Source organism: Salmo salar, chromosome 04 (genome assembly GCF_965601325.2).
Source record: "Salmo salar chromosome 04, fSalSal1, whole genome shotgun sequence".
NCBI classification, from domain to species: domain Eukaryota; kingdom Metazoa; phylum Chordata; class Actinopteri; order Salmoniformes; family Salmonidae; genus Salmo; species Salmo salar.
Genome location: NC_138294.1, coordinates 50,368,220 through 50,391,454, shown reverse-complemented (window position 1 = coordinate 50,391,454; position 23,235 = coordinate 50,368,220). Strand labels below are relative to the sequence as shown.

The window sequence follows — 23,235 nt, the reverse complement described above, 5'->3', positions numbered from 1 at the left end:
TAAAATGTAAAAATGAGTGTTTAGACCAAAAAGCTCTATTTTTGTCTCATCAGACCACATGACCTTCTCCCATTCCTCCTCTGGATAATCCAGATGGTCATTGGCAAACTTCAGACGGGCCTGGACATGCGCTGGCTTGAGCAGGGGGACCTTGCGTGCGCTGCAGGATTTTAATCCATGACGGCGTAGTGTGTTACTAATGGTTTTCTTTGAGACTGTGGTCCCAGCTCTCTTCAGGTCATTGACCAGGTCCTGCCGTGTAGTTCTGGGCTGATCCCTCACCTTCCTCATGATCATTGATGCCCCACGAGGTGAGATCTTGCATGGAGCCTCAGACCGAGGGTGATTGACCGTCATCTTGAACTTCTTCCATTTTCTAATAATTGCATCAACAGTTGTTGCCTTCTCACCAAGCTGCTTGCCTATTGTCCTGTAGCCCATCCCAGCCTTGTGCAGGTCTACAATTTTATCCCTGATGTCCTTACACAGCTCTCTGGTCTTGGCCATTGTGGAGAGGTTGGAGTCTGTTTGATTGAGTGCGTGGACAGGTGTCTTTTATACAGGAAACGAGTTCAAAGAGGTGCAGTTAATACAGGTAATGATTGGAGAACAGGATGGCTTCTTAAAGAAAAACTAACAGGTCTGTGAGAGCCAGAATTCTTACTGGTTGGTAAGTGATCAAATACTTATGTCATGCAATAAAATGCAAATGAATTACTTAAAAATCATACAATGTGATTTTCTGGATTTTTGTTTTAGATTCCGTGTCTCACAGTTGAAGTGTACCTATGATAAAAATTACAGACCTCTACATGCCTTGTATGTAGGAAAACCTGCAAAATCGTCAGTGTATCAAATACTTGTTCTCCCCACTGTATGTAGTTTGTGTACATCTGACTGACTGAGGGATATTTCTACACTACCATCATCCTATTCTTTGGTCTCTGTGTGATCAAGTCAACCTTTATAATTGAGTCATGTCAGTAGCATGGTCCAACATCTGAATTGGTGGCTGGACTGCAGGCAAGCATACTTAGACCCCGTTCTAATCGGTGTAACAGTCTACGGTCTGAGTCTATCCATATGAAGGGGTGCACATACTGAATCTTTGTAGGCCCATTTGACCTTTTTTGGGGTAAGAGTTTCCCACTACATGTTGTTGACAGCGCTACATGTACTATCCATCTCTCTGTGTGTCAGCCAGCCTATCAGTAATTCTAAAGAACATTATGGAGGTCAGATTGCTCAGCAAGTAGCCTTTGATGTCATGGTTCTGTGTTAACCTGTTTTACGTGATTCCTGAAATGCACTGCGACATTGTGGCTATGTTCATCAGGTGATTACTCTTTTCCATTCTTATTTACCCAGCAGGTGTGCAGATAAAGGAGCAGGTTATGAAATCACTGTATCAGTTTCATTAGGTCTCGTCTGACTAACAGACTGATCGACTGAACTGACTGGGTGATTGACTGGCTGACTGACTGACTGGTTGACTGACTGGTTGACTGACTTGACTGGTTGACTGACTGGTTTACTGACCTGACTGGCTGACTGACTGGTTTACTGACCTGACTGGCTGTCTGACTGACTGGTTGACTAACTTGTTGACTGACCTGACTGGCTGTCTGACTGACTGGTTGACTGACCTGACTGGCCTGACTTGACTGACTGACTCACTGCTAATACTATAAAATACTTGTTCTGAGGAGCCCTCATTCTTTTCTGTTCCATGGATCTTCCCTCTCTCCATCGGTATTTTTATCTCACACTTTTCTCCCCCCACTTTCCCTCCTCTTTCCCCTCCCTCTCTGTACAATACTATGGTGCTTGGGCAAACTGACCCACTTTCCCCCTCACACACTGCTCTAATATTCTGCATTGCTGTGGTGCAGTAATGGGCTTATATGTCTCTCCCATCAGACACTGGGCTTAATTCCATGGCAGTGTTACACTCCTTCCTGTATGGAACACTGTCACTGCTCTGTATTCAGAATGAGTGTGTCTGTTGGGTCATACTATATAACTCTGTCTCTGTCTGTCTGTCTGTAACCAATGGTCTTGCTCAGTACTTGTCATTCACAGTAGTAATGTCCCTTTTATGTCTATAGCTCACAGGTTGTAAGGGTTTAGACTGGATCTTGTTAGTGAGTGGAGGATTGTATGTAACATGGCATGCTGTTAACAGTGACAGTGATTTCAAACCTGCCTAGAAACAGCCAGCAACAATGTCACATCTTTGCCTTCATTTTAACCACTAGGCCTAAAGCGTGGTTACCGGGGTATTTTTACCAGCCATAGGAAGACAGAAAAGACCAAAGACTTGTTTTAATGGTTGTGTTCATCTGCGTATGTGTGGGTTTGTGAGTATAGTTCAATTCAGGCAATCTCTAGTATTATGCCCTCTTCTCTCCAGCGTACCAGGAAGATTCACCTCAAGCTCATGCACATTGTCATGGCAACACTCTCTCCATACAGACAGTGCTGCAGATTCCGGACATAAGACATGTTGCATGGTTGTTGACTTGTAAATGACACTGTTCATAGTCTCTTGCTATTTATGGCTAGAGCAAGTACTGTTTTAAAAGCTGCCTTGTCTTACGTCCTCTCAGCATGCTTGTAGGTGTGCATGCATCTGTGCCTGTCTGCATAACAGACAGAGTGATGATTTGAATTCTCCTGTGCATTTGTAGAAGGCCAGTGTATCCCTGTAGTTACACAACACGTCATGAAGGCAAGAAGTTGGCTGGACTCATTTGATCCAGAGGCACTGAATCCTTTTGCCCTGAGTCTCACTGCACCGGCATGACAACTGCTTGCAATACAACACTGACCCAGTTTGAGCTGCCTCCTCTCTATTTCCTGTTATGTTGGAGAGTGATGGGACAGCTTAGTTGTGTTCCATCCTGATGCCTCTGTAACTACCCATCAACCACTCTGTCTTAGCCCCATTGCATGTTTGCACTTAATCAGTCCTATGAATAATCACAATTGGCATTTTAGTCATTCTGCAGACACTCTTATCCAGAGCGACTCACAGTAGTGAGTGCACACGTTATGTATTTACACAAACGTAGGCTTACACCTGGACTATACAGTCACAGTGTAGTTTATACCCATGTAACCAACCTTTTGTCTCTCTCTTTGTCTCTTCCCCACATAATCACAAGCACTCACTTGTCCATGTCAGACGTGGATGTTGTCAGTGTGTCCTTTATGTGTCTGTTTAGCAGCCAGTGACTGGGTGGCATATTGGTTGTATTGAACACACAGTGTGGAGGCAGAGGGAGGGGGCAGGGCGTTGTTGTGCATCATGCAGCAGTATGAAGGCTGTGGGTTGCACGTTTCACGTTGGCACTAGCTTCTGTCCAGCATATGATCACATAAATCCACAAAGGGTCACAGTCTATTCATTTCTAAACATCTCTCTCTCTCTCTCTCTCTCTCTCTCTCTCTCTCTCTCTCTCTCTCTCTCTCTCTCTCTCTCTCTCTCTCTCTCTCTCTCTCTCTCTCTCTCTCTCTCTCTCTCTCTCTCTCTCTCTCTCTCTCTCTCTCTCTCTCTCTCTCTCTCTCTCTCTCTCTCTCTCTCCTCTCTCTCTCTCTCTCTCTCTCTCTCTCTCTCTCTGTCTCTCTCGCTCTCTCTGTCTGGCTCTGGCTATCTGTCTCGCTTTCTGTCTGTCTCTGTCTTTCTCTTTGCCTCTCTTTCTCTCTCTCTCTCTCTCTCTCGCTCTCTCTGTCTGGCTCTGGCTATCTCTCTCGCTCTCTGTCTGTCTCTCTCTCTCTCGCTCTGTCTGTCTGTCTGTCTGTCTGTCTGTCTGTCTGTCTGTCTCTCTCTCTCTCGCTCTCTCGCTCTCTCGCTCTCTCTGTCTTGCTCTGGCTATCGGTCTCGCTTTCTGTCTGTCTGTCTGTCTGTCTGTCTCTCTCTCTTTTTCTCCCTCTCTCTCTTTGCCTCTCTCTCTCACACACACACACACACTCAATCTGTTTCTCTCTTTCCTCTTTCTTCATCTCTCTCCCTGTAACAAAAAGCTTCTCACTATGTCACGTCAGTATCTATTTCTACTCTCCATAGCCCTCAAGCTTGGTTCAACACCACAGCTTTATACAGTGAGGCTAAAGACTAAATGTTTTTTATAGAACACTTCCCACAGTAAGACCCTGTCTTAACAGAGACTGTGTTTGATAAGTAGCCCTCTGGCTTTACACTCCTGGCTTTGGGTTTTCCCTATCTGTAATAACAGAGAATTAGAATGCCATGAAAGTGTGCTCTGCTCGTCTTGAGCTACGGACATACAATGCACACAGCATATTAACACTTAATTTGAACAGTAGCCTATACCTTTCCCTTTCCAGCATTCATTCGAATCAAATTTGTATCTCTGTGCATGGTTTTCAGACCGCTTGCAGTTTCCCACTCCACCCTTCCCCACTGACACAGAAACATTCCACACATTCATTTTCATGACTGGCTGAGTCACACTGAAGACTGCACCATTCCCTCAGAAGTAGCGGGCGGCGACAGCTTAATGTATGGGTGTTTGATCGAAAGGCAGTGTATTACAGTGCAGAGACAGAGGAAAGGGACCCCTGCCGTGGACCATGTTTAAGTCTTCAAAGAGCCGCAGTGGGGCTGGGCAGGGCCAGCAGGAAGGGGAAACATGTCTGTATTATTTTGTCTGAATCTCTCTCTCTCTTTGTCTGGGGAGGTGATGTGTGAAACGTTGGTTTGCTACTGTCAGTGAAGATGATATCGTTGCTGGTGTTTGTGAAGATTGTGATAATAAAGATAAGAACAATGAGAAAAAATCATGCTCTTCCTTGTTTACATGTGAAATACAGGGATATCTACACTGTTGCAGATCTAACCATGTCTTAACTGTTGTCGAGACCAAGCACAGTAAAATAACAAGAAAAACTTGCAAAGGATTTAGTGACATAGTGCCTGTATTTTGTGTTTGGTAATAACAAACATGTTTTGTTGGTGATGGTAAACCTGCTTCTGTTCCCCTGGTGGTCAAATCAAATCAAATTCTATTTGTCACATGCGCCGAATACAACCTTACCGTGAAATGCTTACTTACAAGCCCTTAACCAACAATGCAGTTCAAGAAACAGAGTTAAGAAAAAAAGGTCAAAATGAACTAAAGTGAAAAACGAGGCTATATACAGGGTGTACTGGTACCGGGTCATTGTGTGGGGTACAGGTTAGTCGAGGTAATTTGTAAAGTGAGTATGCATAGATAATAAACAGCGAGTAGCTGTCAGAAGCTGTTCTGGAACCTTTTGGTCGTAGACTTGGACCTCCGGTACCGCTTGCCATGCGGTAGCAGAGAGAACAGTCTATGACTTGGGTGACTGGAGTCTTTGACAATTATTTGGGCCTTCCTCTGACACCGCCTGGTATAGAGGTCCTGGATGTCAGGAAGCTTGGCCCCAGTGAGGTCAGGCACCGACCTTATTTATAGGGCCCAGAGTCATGATTATAGGGCCCAGAGTTTTCCCTGATGAAGGGACCTGACCAGGAAAACCTCAGGGCCCTACTCATGAAGCATAAGGATAACATTAAGAAAACACCAGTGTAAAATACTACGGTTGTTGCACACATTGAACCCACACTGCACATGCACAGAATGATATACAACACAGTGGTCATGCTAAGTGACTGTGGTCATGCTAAGTGACTGTGGTGAACATGTGTCAGATGGGTCTGTATCTGAACTCTTTTTCTGTGTTGATAAGTATGTCTCTGTGTGCTGTGAATACAGTCCTTGTCCTAATCTAATGAATATGTCATTCTTTTCTCTCTTTTCCATGTCGTTACTGCATCTGCTCCCTCTGTGTTTCTCCAAACAAGGTAAGATCAACTTCATCTCCTTTTCTACCTGCCAATTTATCGTACCAATCTGTATCGTACCAATCTATAATCTATCTATCTGTCAATCTATATCAAACCACATCAAATCTCTCTCTCTCTCTCTCTCTCTCTCTCTCTCACACACACACACTCACACACACACAAACACTTATACACACACACACACACACACACAAACACACACACAAAACACTTATACACACACACACACACAAACACACACACACACACACACACATACATACACACAAAACACTTATACACACACACACACAAACACACACACACACACACATACATACACACAAAACACTTATACACACACACACACACACACACACACACACACACACACACAACACACACACACAAAACACTTATACACACACACACAAACACACACACACACACACATACATACACACACTTGTGTATGCACTTAGACCAATGTAACCTTTAAGAGGATCATGTTCAACACACAAGTAGCAGAGGTAAAGGGACAGATCAGCTTTGTTCATCATATGTCACAGCCAGTTATACCGATTTTTGACATTGTATTATTTATGATTCCAATGCTTGCCATTGAAATATCTCATTGCTTACAAAGGGGTAAAGAACATTCCCATGAGCTGTGTATGAGATATATCTAAATACATCTATAATGAATATGTTGGTACTTGTATTGGTCACATCTCTTCCTTTGGGTGAAGTGCACACATTTATAATTACAGCAATCATTATGTTCATATACCTTGGAAAAGGGCTTTACATCTTGTTGACTTATTCAGCTATTGAGGCCCAACTCATGAATGATAAAGGAGTGCCTGGTCACATGACAAACAGCAGAATGAAATTCAGACTTTTATACACAGGTTCTGAACAAAGCGGTTTCGGGAACATTTCGATGACAGTTCTACCTCTTGAAATGCTACCCAGGTGTTTATCTGAGGAAATGTCTGTTCATCTAGCTGCTGTTTTCCTTTCTAGTGAAGGGAAACAAGCACGCGTTGTTTATGCCACTCTCGTGCTGCCTATTATCTGCCGCATGCACCAGAGTGAGCTCTCCGCCTGTGTGGCGCTGTCCACCCGCGTGGTGCTGAAATGATCCTCTCTGTGCAGCGCGCGTGGTCTCCTCTGTTTTCCAGGGATTGGATAATCTCTTGCTGCACAAATGGGTCATATGATCATTGTGATGAAATACGACTGTATTTATATTTTTTCGACCTGGCCCATATTATATAACACTGTGATATGATTATAAGCATGATTCATGATTAAACCTTTATTTTCATCTAACGCTGTAATTGGTCGTAATCAATAAAACGTCACAATATGGTGCAGAGCGTTCAATTTGACTGGTGGAGGCACGGAGACCTCCAGCTACGTTTTGTTTGCAAGGGATTGTTAAATAAATGTTAGAACTATTTGGTTTTAATATCAACACCTCTTGAAGAGCCTAGTCAGAACTACACTTTTCAGTTTATTCTCTATCATCGAAGTTATACAGTAAAAATCTATTGATTATGTATTTTCAGACACATGGAAAGAGCTTGAAATCGGCAAGTCCTCTTCCTGGTAAAGTTGTCAGTCGGACTACTGTGATCACCACTATAGATGGCAAGCAAATAAAGCCATCTAGTTTATCTACTGAAAGTTAGCAAACTTGTCCATCATTCAATATAGCCTGCCATGTCTGTAAGCAGCAATCATGAGTAAACACTTAAAAACAATACTGAACAGAAGATAATGTTATCTAACTTCGCTAGGCAGGCCGACATTGGTTTGAGAACAAACTACATTAGGTCTACTTACTACTATCTTTATGCCAATGTACACAGTTTATATTTGTAGCTTGTAAAGTACACATTATCAGCTAACAGTACATTGGTAAATGTGCCCTTCTGCTGCTTGACAGGTAGAGTCCACAAAGGATGGGAAATGAACCTAAACCACTCATACTGGTCAGGTACAGGTCCCTTTTGTTCTATATCACTAAAATATCCACTTCAAGGTGGCCAATATTGAGAAATATCGTGAGGCTACCCTCACTTATCTGAAATTACATGATCAATTGATGTTTACTGATCATGAAAAGCATGAAAAGCATGCAGTTACTGCTGTATAACTCTGATGATAGAGCTAAATGTGCCCAGTTGTTTTGCACGGAATAATCTGAAATGTGTAGTTCTGACTAGGCTCTTCAAGAGGTGATATTACAACCAAATAGTTAACATTTATTTAACAGTCACTTGAAAACGGAACGGTTTTAGCGGAGCTGGGGATCTCCTTGGAGGCAAATCGAACGCCCTGCACCTTATTGTGTGACGTTTTATTGACGACGACCTATTAGAGCACCCTCAGTTGCTAGGGAGATTTAGTTAATCTATGCCTCACGGTTGTAGCCTGCTGTCGATAAAAATCAGTGTGGACGAATTGCTATTGTGGTGGTCAGACATATAGACCTAGCCTAAAGGCTTCCTCGATCAGTCACACAGCAAATTAGTAAAATGATCAAATATGTAGGCTACTAAACCGTGTGTGTGAGCGTGTACGTGTGCGTCAAACCTCTATTCCCTTTTGCTCCCGCCTCTCGCGATCCTTTCACTCCCAGCCCGTTACTCCCCCCTTCTGCTCGTGCTGAGCATGCTACTGTGATTAGACGTGTGTGTGTATGTGTGTGTGTGAGGGGATGAGAGAGACTGGCTTCCTGCTCCTCATGACAGACTATGAGAACACCACTAGGCTGTGCTTCCCTCTCATTGCCACAAGACGGCAGAAAGAGTACAGTAAACGGAGGGCTTGAAGTGATACAGTGCTTTTATGATTATTGGATAATAATAATAATAATAATAGGCTATAAGCTAATATTTGCATTTTGGGGGGAGCTATAGATTTTATTTATTTTGTGAATTACCACGTTTATTTTGTACAGTAGCATATTTACTACTAATCAAAGTAAAATGTTACACCTGTAAATAAATACTGCTTATCTGTTTCTGTATTTTAAGCATTCTACTCATAGTGAAGGCATAGACTGTACCTTTAAGATACACTACGTGTGTGATTGGATATATCAAGAGGGTTCTCTGCACCAATACTGTGCTGAGCCATACAAAGGGATCTACTCCCTCCCCTCAGACTCAGCATTACATCCCGTAGCCTACAATGCTCAGATCTGGGAGCTACACTTGAACTGAATGGAAACAAAAGAAGGACTGCTTGCATTTTTGGGAAATGTGTATTCAAGACACTATGGCGAATAACTTCAATTTTTATATTGTGTGATGGTGAGGATTTACTGTGAAAGGGATGGAACAAAGGACAATGAGGATTCGAGGCCATTTGAGGTGGCAAGTGTTATGGATTTATCAATTCGTTCTCCTGTGGAATACAATAGAGGCGCAGATTCCATACACTATACCTGAAGAGTTAAAGGAAGGTTCTGTTGTTGGAAATATAGCCAAGGACCTGGGTTTGGGAATATCTGAGATTTATGACCGTAAACTGAGGATAGCTTCTGATGCTGGTAAGCAGTATTTCAGTGTGGATTTGGGAAAGGGTGAGCTGGTTGTCAATGAAAGGATAGACAGAGAATATTTATGTGGAGAGAATGTCCCTTGTCTGTTACCGCTGGAGGTTATAGTTGAAAATCCCTTACAGCTGCACCGCATTGAAATCGAAATACAGGATATAAATGATAATTCTCCAGGTTTTCTTACAAATGAACGAATTTTGAAAATAGCTGAGGTGATTAATCCAGGTGCAAAATTCCCATTGGAAAGTGCACATGATCCTGACGTAGACGCAAACTCATTACGGTCCTATAGTATCAGCGATAATGACCATTTCCTGTTGAACATGAAGACCCAGGGAGGCCAAAAGATTCCCGAACTTGTGCTGAAGACTTCACTGGACAGAGAGAAGCAGGCCGTGCACAAGCTCGTGCTCACCGCTGTAGACGGAGGGACTCCTGCACGATCTGGTACTTCTGAAATCACCGTCATAGTTCTTGATGTTAATGATAATGAGCCCCAGTTTGAGAGACCTTTTTATGAAATATCTGTAGCTGAGAATAGACCCGTTGGCAATCAGATTGTAAATGTAAAAGCTTCAGATTCTGACGAAGGACTAAATGGAGAGATCGAGTATTTCTTTGCAGACCAGACCCCAGATAGTATAATGACATTACTTAATGTTGACTCAAATACTGGCGAAATTACTATCAAAGGACAGCTTGATTATGAACAGACGAATTTGCATACGTTTGATATTGTGGCAAAAGATAAAGGCAGTCCACAGATGGAGGGGCACTGTAGTGTAAAGATCAATATTGCTGATGTTAATGATAACGCCCCTCAAATTATTATAACCTCACTGACCAGTCCAATACCGGAGAATTCAGCCCCTGGGATGGTTATTGCATTGATTAGCGCTAAAGACTTAGACGTTGGTGAGAATGGCAATGTAAAGTTAAACATGTCCCGGGGTTCCCCGTTCACTCTGAAGCCCTCTGTTTCCAACCATTACGCACTGGTGACCAACGGCCCATTAGACCGAGAGACGTTCCCGAACTATGATGTTGTCATTAACGCGGTTGATTCAGGGTCCCCACCTTTATCTACAAAGAAAACCGTCACCGTGAAAATCCTAGATGTCAATGACAATCCTCCAGTGTTTTCCCAGACATCGTATACTGTGTATGTTAAAGAAAATGGCATCCCGGGATCTTTACTGAGCTCAGTGTCCGCCTCTGATACAGACATGGGTGAGAATGCGAAGATCTCCTACTCTATATTAGACTCTAAAGTACAAGACGTGTCTGTCTCCTCCTATATTTACATCAACTCAGATAACGGCAGCTTCTACAGCATGCACTCGTTTGACTATGAGAAACTGAAGGTGTTTCAGATACAGGTGCAGGCAAAGGACCACGGCTCTCCGTCTCTGAGCAGCAACGTCACGGTTCATGTTTTTATCCTGGACCAGAACGACAATGCCCCCGCTGTTATTTACCCTTCCGCTGTCATGGGCTCTGTCTCCCATCAGAAGATGCCCCGGTCCGCTAAAGCAGGCCATCTCACCACTAAGATATCGGCAGTGGACGCAGACTCGGGCCATAACGCCTGGATTTCCTATAGGCTGGTGGAGGCCACAGACTCGTCTCTGTTCAGTGTGAATCTTTACACAGGGGAGGTGAGGACTAAACGCGCTGTTTCAGAGCAGGATGACTCCTCTCAGAGGCTGCTTATAGAGATACAGGACAATGGGGAGCCGGTCCAGTCCGCCACAGTCACAGTCAACATACTGTTAGATGACGGGCTCCACGAGCCCATCTTGGACCTCCAAAAGAAAACAGCCGAGCCCAGCAAGAGAAACAGTAAAATCACCTTTTATTTGATAATCTCTCTGGCCTCAGTGTCCGTTTTGTCTTTGTTGACTTTCCTCATCTTAGTGGTGAAGTGCGTTAGGAACAGTAGGAGCAGCTCGAGTTGCTGTATCAGACGGGCTGATTCTGACGGATACAAGAATCCAAACAGAAACCTGCAGCTCCAGCTCAACACTGACGGCCCTATTAAGTATGTGGAGGTCCTGGGAGGGGACATGTTGTCTCAGAGCCAGTCCTTCAGGTCGTGTCTCTCTCCAGTGTCCGAGTTCAGTGATTTCACCCTCGTTAAGCCCAGCAGCACCACTGACTTTAAGGACATGATAAACGTGCTTGATGCATCTTTACCGGACAGCGCGTGGACGTTCGAGAGCCAACAGGTGAGCGCAGCTACTTTATAATGTATATAATGTATAATTTTTATTACCACCGGATTATATCATTGTTCATTTATGACTATCTCCCGGAACTGGGTTCTACCACTCCTATTCATTTCGATTCTATGTAATTTTGGTGTGTAGGCTATTCATTTTTCACGATATGAAGTTATGAAATGACATTCTTCTACACTTTGGCCTTTATATATGAATTTGTTTATTAATTTGTTTCATTTGTACATGAAGGTAAACCATAAATGCCAATGCAGTAATAGACCCCAATTTTGAGGAGTAAATGGACACATCACTACATCTCTACTGCTCATAACAGCACTGTTTCTTTAACTGCCAGTGCTGAGATGCTCGCCATGATAATCCATTGGAGTTCTGTGAACCAATCATGTGCTGAACTGTACAAAGAGATCTAGTCCCTCCCCCAGCCTCAGCACCATAACCCCAGCCTCGTCGAGAACCAGGTTTTTTTTTTAGGTATGGCTACCCGAGACTACCATAATCCTTACAATGCACAGAGCTGAGAGAGACAGAGCTGCGCTCATTTTGGGAGATAGAACGGACATATAATCGGTGTTTAATTCTATACGAATAACAGGTTTTACTTGGTAGGATTATCTTGAAATGTATTACAAACCAAGACCTTTACGAAGTCCAAGGGATCATCATTCATGGAAATGCGGATTCAAATGAAGATGGTATTTCTATGGCGGGGGCTCCTGCTTTCCTCCCTTCTGTGGAATACAATAGAAGCGCAGACGCGCTACACCATCCCGGAGGAGCTGAGTGTGGGATCCGTTGTTGGGAATATAGCTATGGATCTTGGTTTGCAAGTGTCTGAGATTTCCGATCGTAAACTGAGGATAGCCTCCGAGGGCGATAAGCAATATTTCAGTGTGGATTTGGGAAGAGGTGACCTCATTGTTAGTGAGAGAATAGACAGGGAGAATCTGTGTGGACGAAATCCCAATTGTCTGTTACCTTTGGAGGCTTTAATTGAAAACCCACTACAGCTGTATCGTGTTGAGATCGAAATTCAGGATATAAATGACAACTCCCCAGTATTCCAAAACAATCAAAATGTTTTAAATATTGCGGAGTCTAGAATTCCAGGTGTAAGATTTCGTTTGGAATCAGCAGAAGACCCCGACGTTGGCTCCAATTCCTTACGCTCATATACACTAAGTAAAAATGAACATTTTGTGTTAGACATAAAAACAAAGAAGGATGGGTCAAAAGTTCCAGAATTGGTTTTAGAAAAGGTATTGGACAGAGAAAAACAGTCCATACACAGCCTGCTTTTGACGGCCGTAGATGGTGGGAACCCTGCTAGATCAGGTACAGCAGAAATTACTATTCGAGTTCTAGACAATAACGACAATGCACCTGTGTTTGAAGAAAGCACATATGACATTCAAGTGGTTGAAAACACATTACCAGGAACGGTCGTCGTCACTGTTAAAGCAGTCGATCTTGATGATGGGTCCAACAGTGAGATCGTTTACTCGTTTGGACCACACACATCAGAGTCACTACAGGACCTTATAACTGTAAATCCGCAAAACGGTGAAATAAAGGTTAAGGGAAATATAGATTATGAAAAGGGAAATTCGTTTAAATTTGATGTTCTCGCAACAGACAAGGGCACCCCACCAATGCAGGGCGTATGTAGTATTAATGTAGAAGTTATTGATTTAAACGACAATTCCCCAGCTCTCATTTTAAAATCGCAGCCTAGCCCGGTGAGGGAAGACACGCCTATTGGAACGGTTGTTGCTTTGATAAGTGCTAAGGACATAGACTCTGGAGATAATGGTGAAGTAAGTCTGCATATAGCGCCAGGCTTACCTTTTTCATTAAAACCATCCATTTCTAATAACTACGCTTTGGTTAGTGACTCCGGTTTCGATCGGGAGAAAAAAACGGAGTATACTGTCGAAATTATAGCTTCTGACCATGGGAAACCTTCTCGTACCTCTCGAAAAACAATCACGGTTCGTGTTTTAGATGTCAATGATAACTCGCCAGTGTTTTCCCAGCCGTTCTATACTGTGTATGTTAAAGAAAATGGCATCCCGGGATCTTTACTGAGCTCAGTGTCCGCCTCTGATACAGACATGGGTGAGAATGCGAAGATCTCATATTCTATATTAGACTCTAAAGTACAAGACGTGTCTGTCTCCTCCTATATTTACATCAACTCAGATAACGGCAGCATCTACAGCATGCACTCGTTTGACTATGAGAAACTGAAGGTGTTTCAGATACAGGTGCAGGCAAAGGACCACGGCTCTCCGTCTCTGAGCAGCAACGTCACGGTTCATGTTTTTATCCTGGACCAGAACGACAATGCCCCCGCTGTTATTTACCCTTCCGCTGTCCTGGGCTCTGTCTCCCATCAGAAGATGCCCCGGTCCGCTAAAGCAGGCCACCTCGCCACTAAGATATCGGCAGTGGACGCAGACTCGGGCCATAACGCCTGGATTTCCTATAGGCTGGTGGAGGCCACAGACTCGTCTCTGTTCAGTGTAAATCTTTACACGGGGGAGGTGAGGACTAAACGCGCTGTTTCAGAGCAGGATGACTCCTCTCAGAGGCTGCTTATAGAGATACAGGACAATGGGGAGCCGGTCCAGTCCGCCACAGTCACAGTCAACATACTGTTAGAGGACGGGCTCCACGAGCCCATCTCGGACTTCCGCCAGAAAACAGCAGAGCCCAGCAAGAGAAACAGTAAAATCACCTTTTATTTGATAATCTCTCTGGCCTCAGTGTCCGTTTTGTCTTTGTTGACTTTTCTCATCTTAGTGGTGAAGTGCGTTAGAAACAGTAGGAGCAGCTCGAGTTGCTGTATCAGACGGGCTGATTCTGACGGATACAAGAATCCAAACAGAAACCTGCAGCTCCAGCTCAACACTGACGGCCCTATTAAGTATGTGGAGGTCCTGGGAGGGGACATGTTGTCTCAGAGCCAGTCCTTCAGGTCGTGTCTCTCTCCAGTGTCCGAGTTCAGTGATTTCACCCTCGTTAAGCCCAGCAGCACCACTGACTTTAAGGACATGATAAACGTGCTTGATGCATCATTACCGGACAGCGCGTGGACGTTCGAGAGTCAACAGGTATGTTTTTATTGCCACCGGATTCAATTGTTGTTAATTTATGACTGTATCTCATGGAACTGGGTTTTACGACTTCTATTCATTCGATTCTATATAATTTAGGTGTTTTGCATTTTCTGTTTATATCAGAGTTTTAAGATAAAGATACTTTATCGGTATTTTTGCATTTGATGCGTCTCAATATAACGCATCCGCTGATGTTGAGCTTTCGCATCTGCGGTGAAAGCGGTGTTAGTCAGACCATTAGACTTCCCTAAAATCGGGCTTCACATAAAATCATCTGTAGCGTCCGAACGGGTTGTCCTACAAACGATTGTGACCCCTCTATGGAAAGATGAGACCCATAAACGTATTGGGACTCGTCTGAAGTCGGTGCAGCAGATGTGCCTAATTACAGTTGAAGTCGGAAGTTTACATACACTTTGGTTGGAGTCATTATTAAAACTAGTTTTTCAACCACTCCACAAATTTCTTGATAACTAACTATAGTTTTGGCAAGTCGGTTAGGACATCTACTTTGTGCATGACACAAGTCATTTTTTCAACAATTGTTTACAGACAGATTATTTCACTTATAATTCACTGTATCACAATTCCAGTGGGTCAGAAGTTTATATACACTAAGTTAACTGTGCCTTTAAACAGCTTGGAAAATTCCAGAAAATGATGCCATGGCTTTAGAAGCTTCTGATAGGCTAATTGACATCATTTGAGTCAATTGGAGGTGTACTTGTGGATGTATTTCAATGCCTACCTTCAAACTCAGTGTCTCTTTGCTTGACATCATGAGAAAATCAAAAGAAATCAGCCAAGACCTCAGAAAATAAATTACAGACCTCCACAAGTCTGGTTCATCCTTGGGAGCAATTTCCAAACACCTGAAGGTACCACGTTCATCTGTACAAACTACGGTTTACAACTGCACATGGGGACAAAGTTCGTACTTTTTGGAGAAATGTCCTCTGGTCTGATGAAACAAAAATAGAACTGTTTAGCCATAATGACCATCGTTATGGTTGGAGGACAAAGGGGGAGGCTTGTAAGCCAAAGAACACCATCCCAACCGTGAAGCACGGGGATGGCAGCATCATGTTGTGGGGGTGCTTTGCTGCAGGAGGGACTGGTGCACTTCACAAAATAGATGGCATCATGAGGAAGTAAAATGATGTAGATATATTGATGCAACATCTCAAGACATCAGTCAGGAAGTTAAAGCTTGGTCACAAATGGGTATTCCAAATGGACAATGACCCCAAGCATACTTCCAAAGTTGTGGCTAAATGGCTTAAGGACAACAATGTCAAACTATTGGAGTGGCTATCACAAAGCCCTGTCCTCAATCCTATTGAACATGTGTGGGTAGTACTGAAAAAGCATGTGCGAGCAAGTAGGCCTACAAACCTGACTCAGTTACACCAGCTCTGTCAGGAGGAATGGGCCAAAATTCACCCAACTTATTGTGGGAAGCTTGTGGAAGGCTACCCAAAACGTTTGACCCTGTCACGTTCGTCGTAAAGATTTACATTTACATTTAAAAATGGGAAAGATGGGACCAAGGCGCAGCGGGAATGTGAATACTCATCTTGTTTATTTATGAAACAAACCAAAACAAACACTTAAACAAAAACAACGACGAAAAAACAGTCCTGTGAGACATACAGCTACACATGGAACAACTACCCACAAAAACCCATGAAAAAACACCCCTACTAAATAGGACCTTCAATTAGAGGCAACGAGAAACAGCTGCCTCCAATTGAAGGTCAAACCAATAAACTAAGCATAGAAATAGATAAACTAGACACAGATATAGACATAGACTAACATAGAACATTGCCCAACAAACCCCCAAAACGCATGAAACAAACACCTCCTGCCACGTCCTGACCAAACTACAATAACAAATAACCTCTTTACTGGTCAGGACGTGACAGTACACCCCCCCCCCCCCCCCCCCCCCCCCCAAAGGTGCAGACCCTGGATGCACGTCAAACAAAAAAAAGACACAAATAAACACAAAAATAAAACCCCAATTGAAAATATTCACAAACTAAAGGGAGGGAAGGGAGGGTGGCCACCGTCACCGACGGTTCTTGTGCTACACCCCCCCTCCCCCATCCTCCTACTATGGAGGTGGCTCAGGTTCTGGCCTTAGTCCCCAACCTAACCTGTCCACCCCTGCTGAAGGTTCAGGGCTAAGGCGCGTCTCTGGAGACCTCGGACTGGAGGGCGACTCTGGGGGCTCCGGACTGGAGGGCGACTCTGGGGGCGCCGGACTGGAGGGCGACTCTGGGGGCGCCGGACTGGAGGGCGACTCTGGGGGCGCCGGACTGGAGGGCGACTCTGGGGGCTCCGGACTGGAGGGCGACTCTGGGGGCTCCGGACTGGAGGGCGACTCTGGGGGCTCCGGACTGGAGGGCGACTCAGGGGGCTCCGGACTGGAGGGCGACTCTGGGGGCTCAGGACTGGAGGGCGACTCTGGGGGCTCCGGACTGTAGGACGTCGCCGGAAGCACTGGACGGGGAACTGTCGCCGGAAGCTCTGGACGGGGAACTGTCGCCGGAAGCTCTGGACGGGGAACTATCTCTGGAAGCTCTGGACTGGACAGGCGCACTACAGGCCTAGTGCGTGGGGCTGGCTTTGGAGGCGCCACACTGGTAACACGCACCTCAAGGCCAGTGCGAGGAGCAGGAGCAGGATGAACTGGACTGGGCTGACGCACTGAAGGCCTAGTGCGTGGGGCTGGTACTGGAGGTACCAGACTGGAGACACGCACCTCAAGGCTAGTGCGAGGAGCAGGAACAGGACGTACTGGACTGGGCTGATGCACTGGAGGCCTGGTGCGTGGTGCAGGCTTTGGAGGGGCCAGACTAGAGACACGCACCTCAGGGCTAGTGCGAGGAGCAGGAACTGGATACACCGGGCCATGAACAAGCACTGGAGATCTGGAGCGCACAGCCAGCGCAACCCGTCCTGGCTGGGTGGCAACAGTAGTCCTGCATGGGCGGAGTGCTGGCACAGGGCGAACTGGGCTGTGCAGAGGCCTGATGGCTGCCGTGCGTAGAGCAGGCGTAGGGTAGCCTGGGTCTAGGAGACGTACTGGTGGCCAGATGTACTGTGCAGGCATACTCCTACCTGGCTGGATGCCCACTCTAGCACGGCGCTTGCGAGAGGCTGGAATCGCTCGCACCGGACTGTGCGTGCGCATGGGCGAGATCGTGCGCACTTCCGCATAGACCGGCACTCTTCTGATCCGCTGCTCCCCATAATAAGCACGGGGAGTTGACTTAGGGCTCACCCTTGGCCCAGCCAAACTACCCGTGTGCCCCCCCAAAAAATATTATTGGGGGTGCCTCTTGTGCTTCCGTCGTTGGGCACGCTCTTCATACTGTCGCTGTTCCTCCCTCGCTGTCTCCACCTGTTTCCATGGCAGGGTCTTGTCCCCTGCCATTACCTCCTCCCATGTCCATGATGTCCTCCACTCCCTTCTTTCCCTGGCCCAGGATCCTTGCTCTTCCTGGGCCCACTGCTTGGTCCGTTGTTGGTGGGTAGTTCTGTCACGTTCGTCGTAAAGATGGGACCAAGGCGCAGCGGGAATGTGAATACTCATCTTCTTTATTATGAAACAAACCAAAACAAACACTTAAACAAAAACAACGACGAAAAAACAGTCCTGTGAGACATACAGATACTCATAGAACAACTACCCACAAAAACCCATGAAAAAACACCCCTACTAAATAGGACCTTCAATTAGAGGCAACGAGAAACAGCTGCCTCCAATTGAAGGTCAAACCAATAAACTAAGCATAGAAATAGATAAACTAGACACATACATAGAAATAGACTAACATAGAACATTGCCCAACAAACCCCGAAACACATTACAAACACCCCCTGCCACGTCCTGACCAAACTACAATAACAAATAACCTCTTTACTGGTCAGGACGTGACAGACCCAAGTTAAACAATTTAAAGGCAATGCTACCAAATACTAATTGAGTGTATGTAAACTTCTGACCCACTGGGAATGTAATGAAAGAAATAAAAGCTGAAATAAATCATTCCCTATACTATTATTCTGACGTTTCACATTCTTAAAATAAAGTGGTGATCCTAACTGACCAAAAACAGGGAATTTTTACTAGGATTAAATGTCAGGAATTGTGAAAAACTGAGTTCAAATGTATTTGGCTAAGATGTATGTAAACTTCCGACTTCAACTGTATGTCTGTAGTCCAAACATTTTGGGCTACACACTCATTTGACCCATCTGTGGAAAGGTGAGACTCTCACGAACACGTACATGTCAGTTTCTTTGCTCGCCCTCAGGCCTCACAAGACTCCGCTGAAGTACCAGTTGAATAGAAGTATATATGGAGATTGTTTAGTGCCGAAAATAAGTGGTTAAATACATGTTTCCTGATCTTTCTATTTCTCTCAGAAATAAGACAGACACTTCAGAACAAACTTCCTTTAGATTTTTTGTTCCATGTCATGAATCTGTAATTCAATGTGTTTGTAATGGGCTAATTGCAGTAAGGCCATATTAAAATGTTAATCATAGACATATGTGTGTGTATATATATATATCAGGGGCGAAAATCTGATATCAACTTTGGAGGGGACAATTACATGAAATTTTCTCAAGAGCAATTCCTGAGCGGGACACCAAAAGTAGTGCTGTAGCACATAGCCTACATTTTAATATGGTAAATGTATATTGAAGAACCAAAGAAATAAGGTGTTTGCCGTACTCCTAACTACCGGTACCCAAAACTACACAACTAATCACAACAGCAATACCATTGCCTTTAACAAATCTTAGTTCAGTCACCAGTTTAAGTTGAGAGTGGGGTTATCCATGGCATTTTCCAATTATGTTCCTATTTTACAAGTAAAAAAAGTGGAGAACCTTTCATAATGTTGCCAAACAAAGACTCAACAAACTTACCTGAGACTCCTTGTCTCTGCCAGTCTGTCCCTGCATATCTGTCCCCAACTCTGCTATCTGTGTGCCATCTGTTGCCTGCTCTGCCTAACGACATCATTGTGAAACATTTCCATTAGAATTTCATTTCTTTCTTATGAACATTTTATCAACTAGTCTTTGAGATATTAGGCTACTAGGGTTCTTACTATGCGTTTTGGTGTATTGAAAAATACTCTGATGTCCGTCTTTTATTTTTCTGCCATTTTTCTACCTGGCTGGCTGGCTGGCTACACACACAGTGTGTAGGTTATTTACAGTAGGAGATGGGCTTCTATCATCTTCAATCATTCTATTTGGGATTCGATCTAAAAGGTAGCTAGCAAATGTGAAACGGATTAAAATGACAAGAGTTGACAGCTGTATGAGTTCACCATTTACACAACATATGCTGCAACCTTTTGTAATTTTAATTGTTTGTTTCATATTGGCTGGCTTCCAACAATAGCTGAATTTGCAAAGCTAGCGAGCACCAATTCAGTTTCAGTGGTGTTTGCAATAATCTTTGCTACCCGGGTTAAATAAAGGTGAAATAAAATAAATAAAAGTTCCCTTGCGACAATTTAGCTTTTGCAACGAGACCATTAAATATATTTAAGACAATGGTAGAAGAGAGTGTAGTTCTGTTCAGTTTGGATTTCAGTTTATCGCTAACCTTATCACAGGGACTTTGAAGCACTAACTTACATCATCTGCATGCTGATCTTGGAATAAATTGACGATAGCAAAGATTCCATCTTTGACGACGCCACATAAATGGAATAGGTACTAGCTAGCTTAATAGTTAATATTTGCACGCAACTCTGCATATTCAACTAGTGTGTGTGCGCGATTGACTGGATTAACCTCACGTCAGTTACGTGCATTGAGTGCCTTTCAGACAGTAGATACGACCTCTCTGTTACCTAGCAAGCTAAGGAACTGGCAGTGAATCAAACCATTGTGAGGCAAAGGGTGGGGGGGTCGCAATCTTTTGAAACTTAAAACGCGCTATTAAGTGTCTATAATCAGCACAATTGCTTTCATTGCGTATTATTAATATTATTTAAATTACATAGTTATGTTTCAGTGATATATTGGGGGGGACAAATCATATTTTTCCCAGGATGGGGGGGTCGTGTCCCCCCCCCGTCCCCCCCGGGATTTCCGCCCCTGATATATATGTATATATTATGTATGTATGTATGTATGTATGTATGTATGTATGTATGTATGTATGTATGTATGTATGTATGTATGTATATGTATATTTTTAGTTTTGTTATATAATTCAAGGGGTCTTAAAATTGAAAATCAAACAGCTAAATGACCTTCTTAAAACAATTCCATATAGTTTAAACTCCCCCGGCTTAGACAGGGCGTAGTCTGTAGAGGGTTAAACTGACAGATATTTATGGGGATTTTTGTATTATGCTAATTAGAATTATGCGGGGATGCAACAAACAACTCTAGGTTAAAGAATATTGTTTAACTTGGTCTAAGCGCTCTAGGCTGCAAGTGCTGTCCACAAACAAGGTGCTGAAATAGCTCTGGATTAGTTAGCGGGTCATGGAACACTTGCTCCTGTTTTTCTGTCTGTGTTATTTGTCTAAAATTGCGTTGTGGCAGCCCGTTTGCATCTGTCTAAAAAACAATGCATGCCTTGCAGTTCATACAGTGCATTTGGAAAGTATTCAGACCCCTGGAATTTTAACACATTTTGTTACGTTATTTTTTATTTTATTTTATTTCACCTTTATTTAACCAGTTAGACTAGTTGAGAACAAGTTCTCATTTGCAGCTGAGACCTGGCCAAGATAAAGCATAGCAATTCGACACATACAACAACAGAGTTACACATGGAATAAACAAAACATACAGTCAATAATACAGTAGAACAAAAGAAAACAAAAAGTCTATATACAGTGAGTGCAAATGAGGTAAGTTAAGGCTATAAATAGGCCATGATGGCAAAGTAATTACAATCTAGCAATTAAACACTGGAATGGTAGATGTGCAGAAGATTAATGTGCAAGTAGAGATACTGGGGTGCAAAGGAGCAAGATAAATAAATAAATACAGTATGGGGATGAGGTAGGTAGATAGATGGGCTGTTTACAGATGGGCTATGTACAGGTGCAGTGATCTGTGAGCTGCTCTGACAGCTGGTGCTTAAAGCTAGTGAGGGAGATATGAGTCTCCAGCTTCAGAGATTTTTGCAGTTCGTTCTAGTCATTGGCAGCAGAGGACTGGAAGGAAAGACAACCAAAGGAGGAATTGGCTTTGGGGGTGACCAGTGAGATATACCTGCTGGAGTGCGTGCTACGAGTGGGTGCTGCTATGGTGACCAGTGAGCTGAGATAAGGCAGGGCTTTACCTAGCAGAGACTTGTAGATAACCTGTAGCCAGTGGGTTTGGCGACGAGTATGAAGCGAGGGCCAACCAACGAGAGTGTACAGGTCGCAATGGTGGGTAGTGTATGGGGCTTTGGTGACAAAACGGATGGCACTGTGATAGACTGCATCCAGTTTGTTGAGTAGAGTGTTGGAGGCTATTTTATAGATGACATCACCGCAGTCGAGGATTGGTAGGATGGTCAGTTTTACGAGGGTATGTTTGGCAGCATGAGTGAAGGATGCTTTGTTGCGATATAGGAAGCCGATTCTATATTTAATTTTGGATTGGAGATGTTTGATGTGAGTCTGGAAGGAGAGTTTACAGTCTAACCAGACACCCAGGTATTTGACATTACAGCCTTATTCTAAAATGGATTACATTTTTAAAAAAAATCCTCATCATTCTACACACAATACCCCATAATTACAAAGTGAAAACAGGTTTTTAGAAATGTTTGCACATTTATTAAAAATAAAAACAGAATACCTTATTTACATAAGTATTCAGAGCCTTTGCTATGAGACTCGAAATTGAGGTCAGGTACATCCTGTTTCCATTGATCATCCTTGAGATGTATCTACAACTTGATTGAAGTCCACCTGTGATAAATTCAATTGATTGAACATGATTTGGAAGGCCCACACCTGTCTATATAACATCACACAGTTGACAGTGCATGTCGAAGCAAAAACCAAGCCATGAGGTCGAAGGAATTGTCCGTAGAGCTCCAAGACAGGATTGTGTCCAGGTACAGATCTGGGGAAGGATACCAAAACATTTCTGCAGCATTGAAGGTCCCCAAGAACATAGTGGCCTCCATCATTCTGTAACGGCCGTCGTCGTAATGAAACCAAGGTGCAGCGGAGGATGTGTATTCATTTTGAATATTTAATAAAATGAACCACTATAAACAGAACACTAAACAGCAACGACAGCAAACAGTCCTGTCTGGTCAAAAATGAACGAAACAGAAAACAATCACCCACAAAAACCCAAAGAAAAAACAGGCTACTTATGTGTGACTCCCAATCAGCAACAACGAACTACAGCTGTGCCTGATTGGGAGCCACACACAGTCCAAAACAAAGAAATACAAAAACATAG

The 23,235-nt window shown here is 43.7% G+C and overlaps 1 protein-coding gene across 40 annotated transcripts in view; it reads left to right on the top strand.

Moving 5' to 3' along the window:
• LOC106603249 (protocadherin gamma-C5) overlaps positions 1-23,235 on the top strand; it is a 167,210-nt gene that overhangs the window by 108,558 nt on the left and 35,417 nt on the right. For 2 of the 40 annotated variants that reach the window (XM_082974513.1, XM_045716961.2), the window contains exon 1: positions 12,107-14,763. The exons of 35 other annotated variants lie outside the window; for them this stretch is intronic. In XM_082974513.1, the coding sequence (XP_082830639.1) occupies positions 12,316-14,763 (2,448 nt within the window). In that variant the 5' untranslated portion in view covers positions 12,107-12,315. Of the gene's footprint in view, positions 1-8,962; positions 11,636-12,106; positions 14,764-23,235 lie in introns of those variants that run through there. 3 more of the 40 variants (XM_045716960.2, XM_045716973.2, XM_045716988.2) reach the window with 3 other exon arrangements.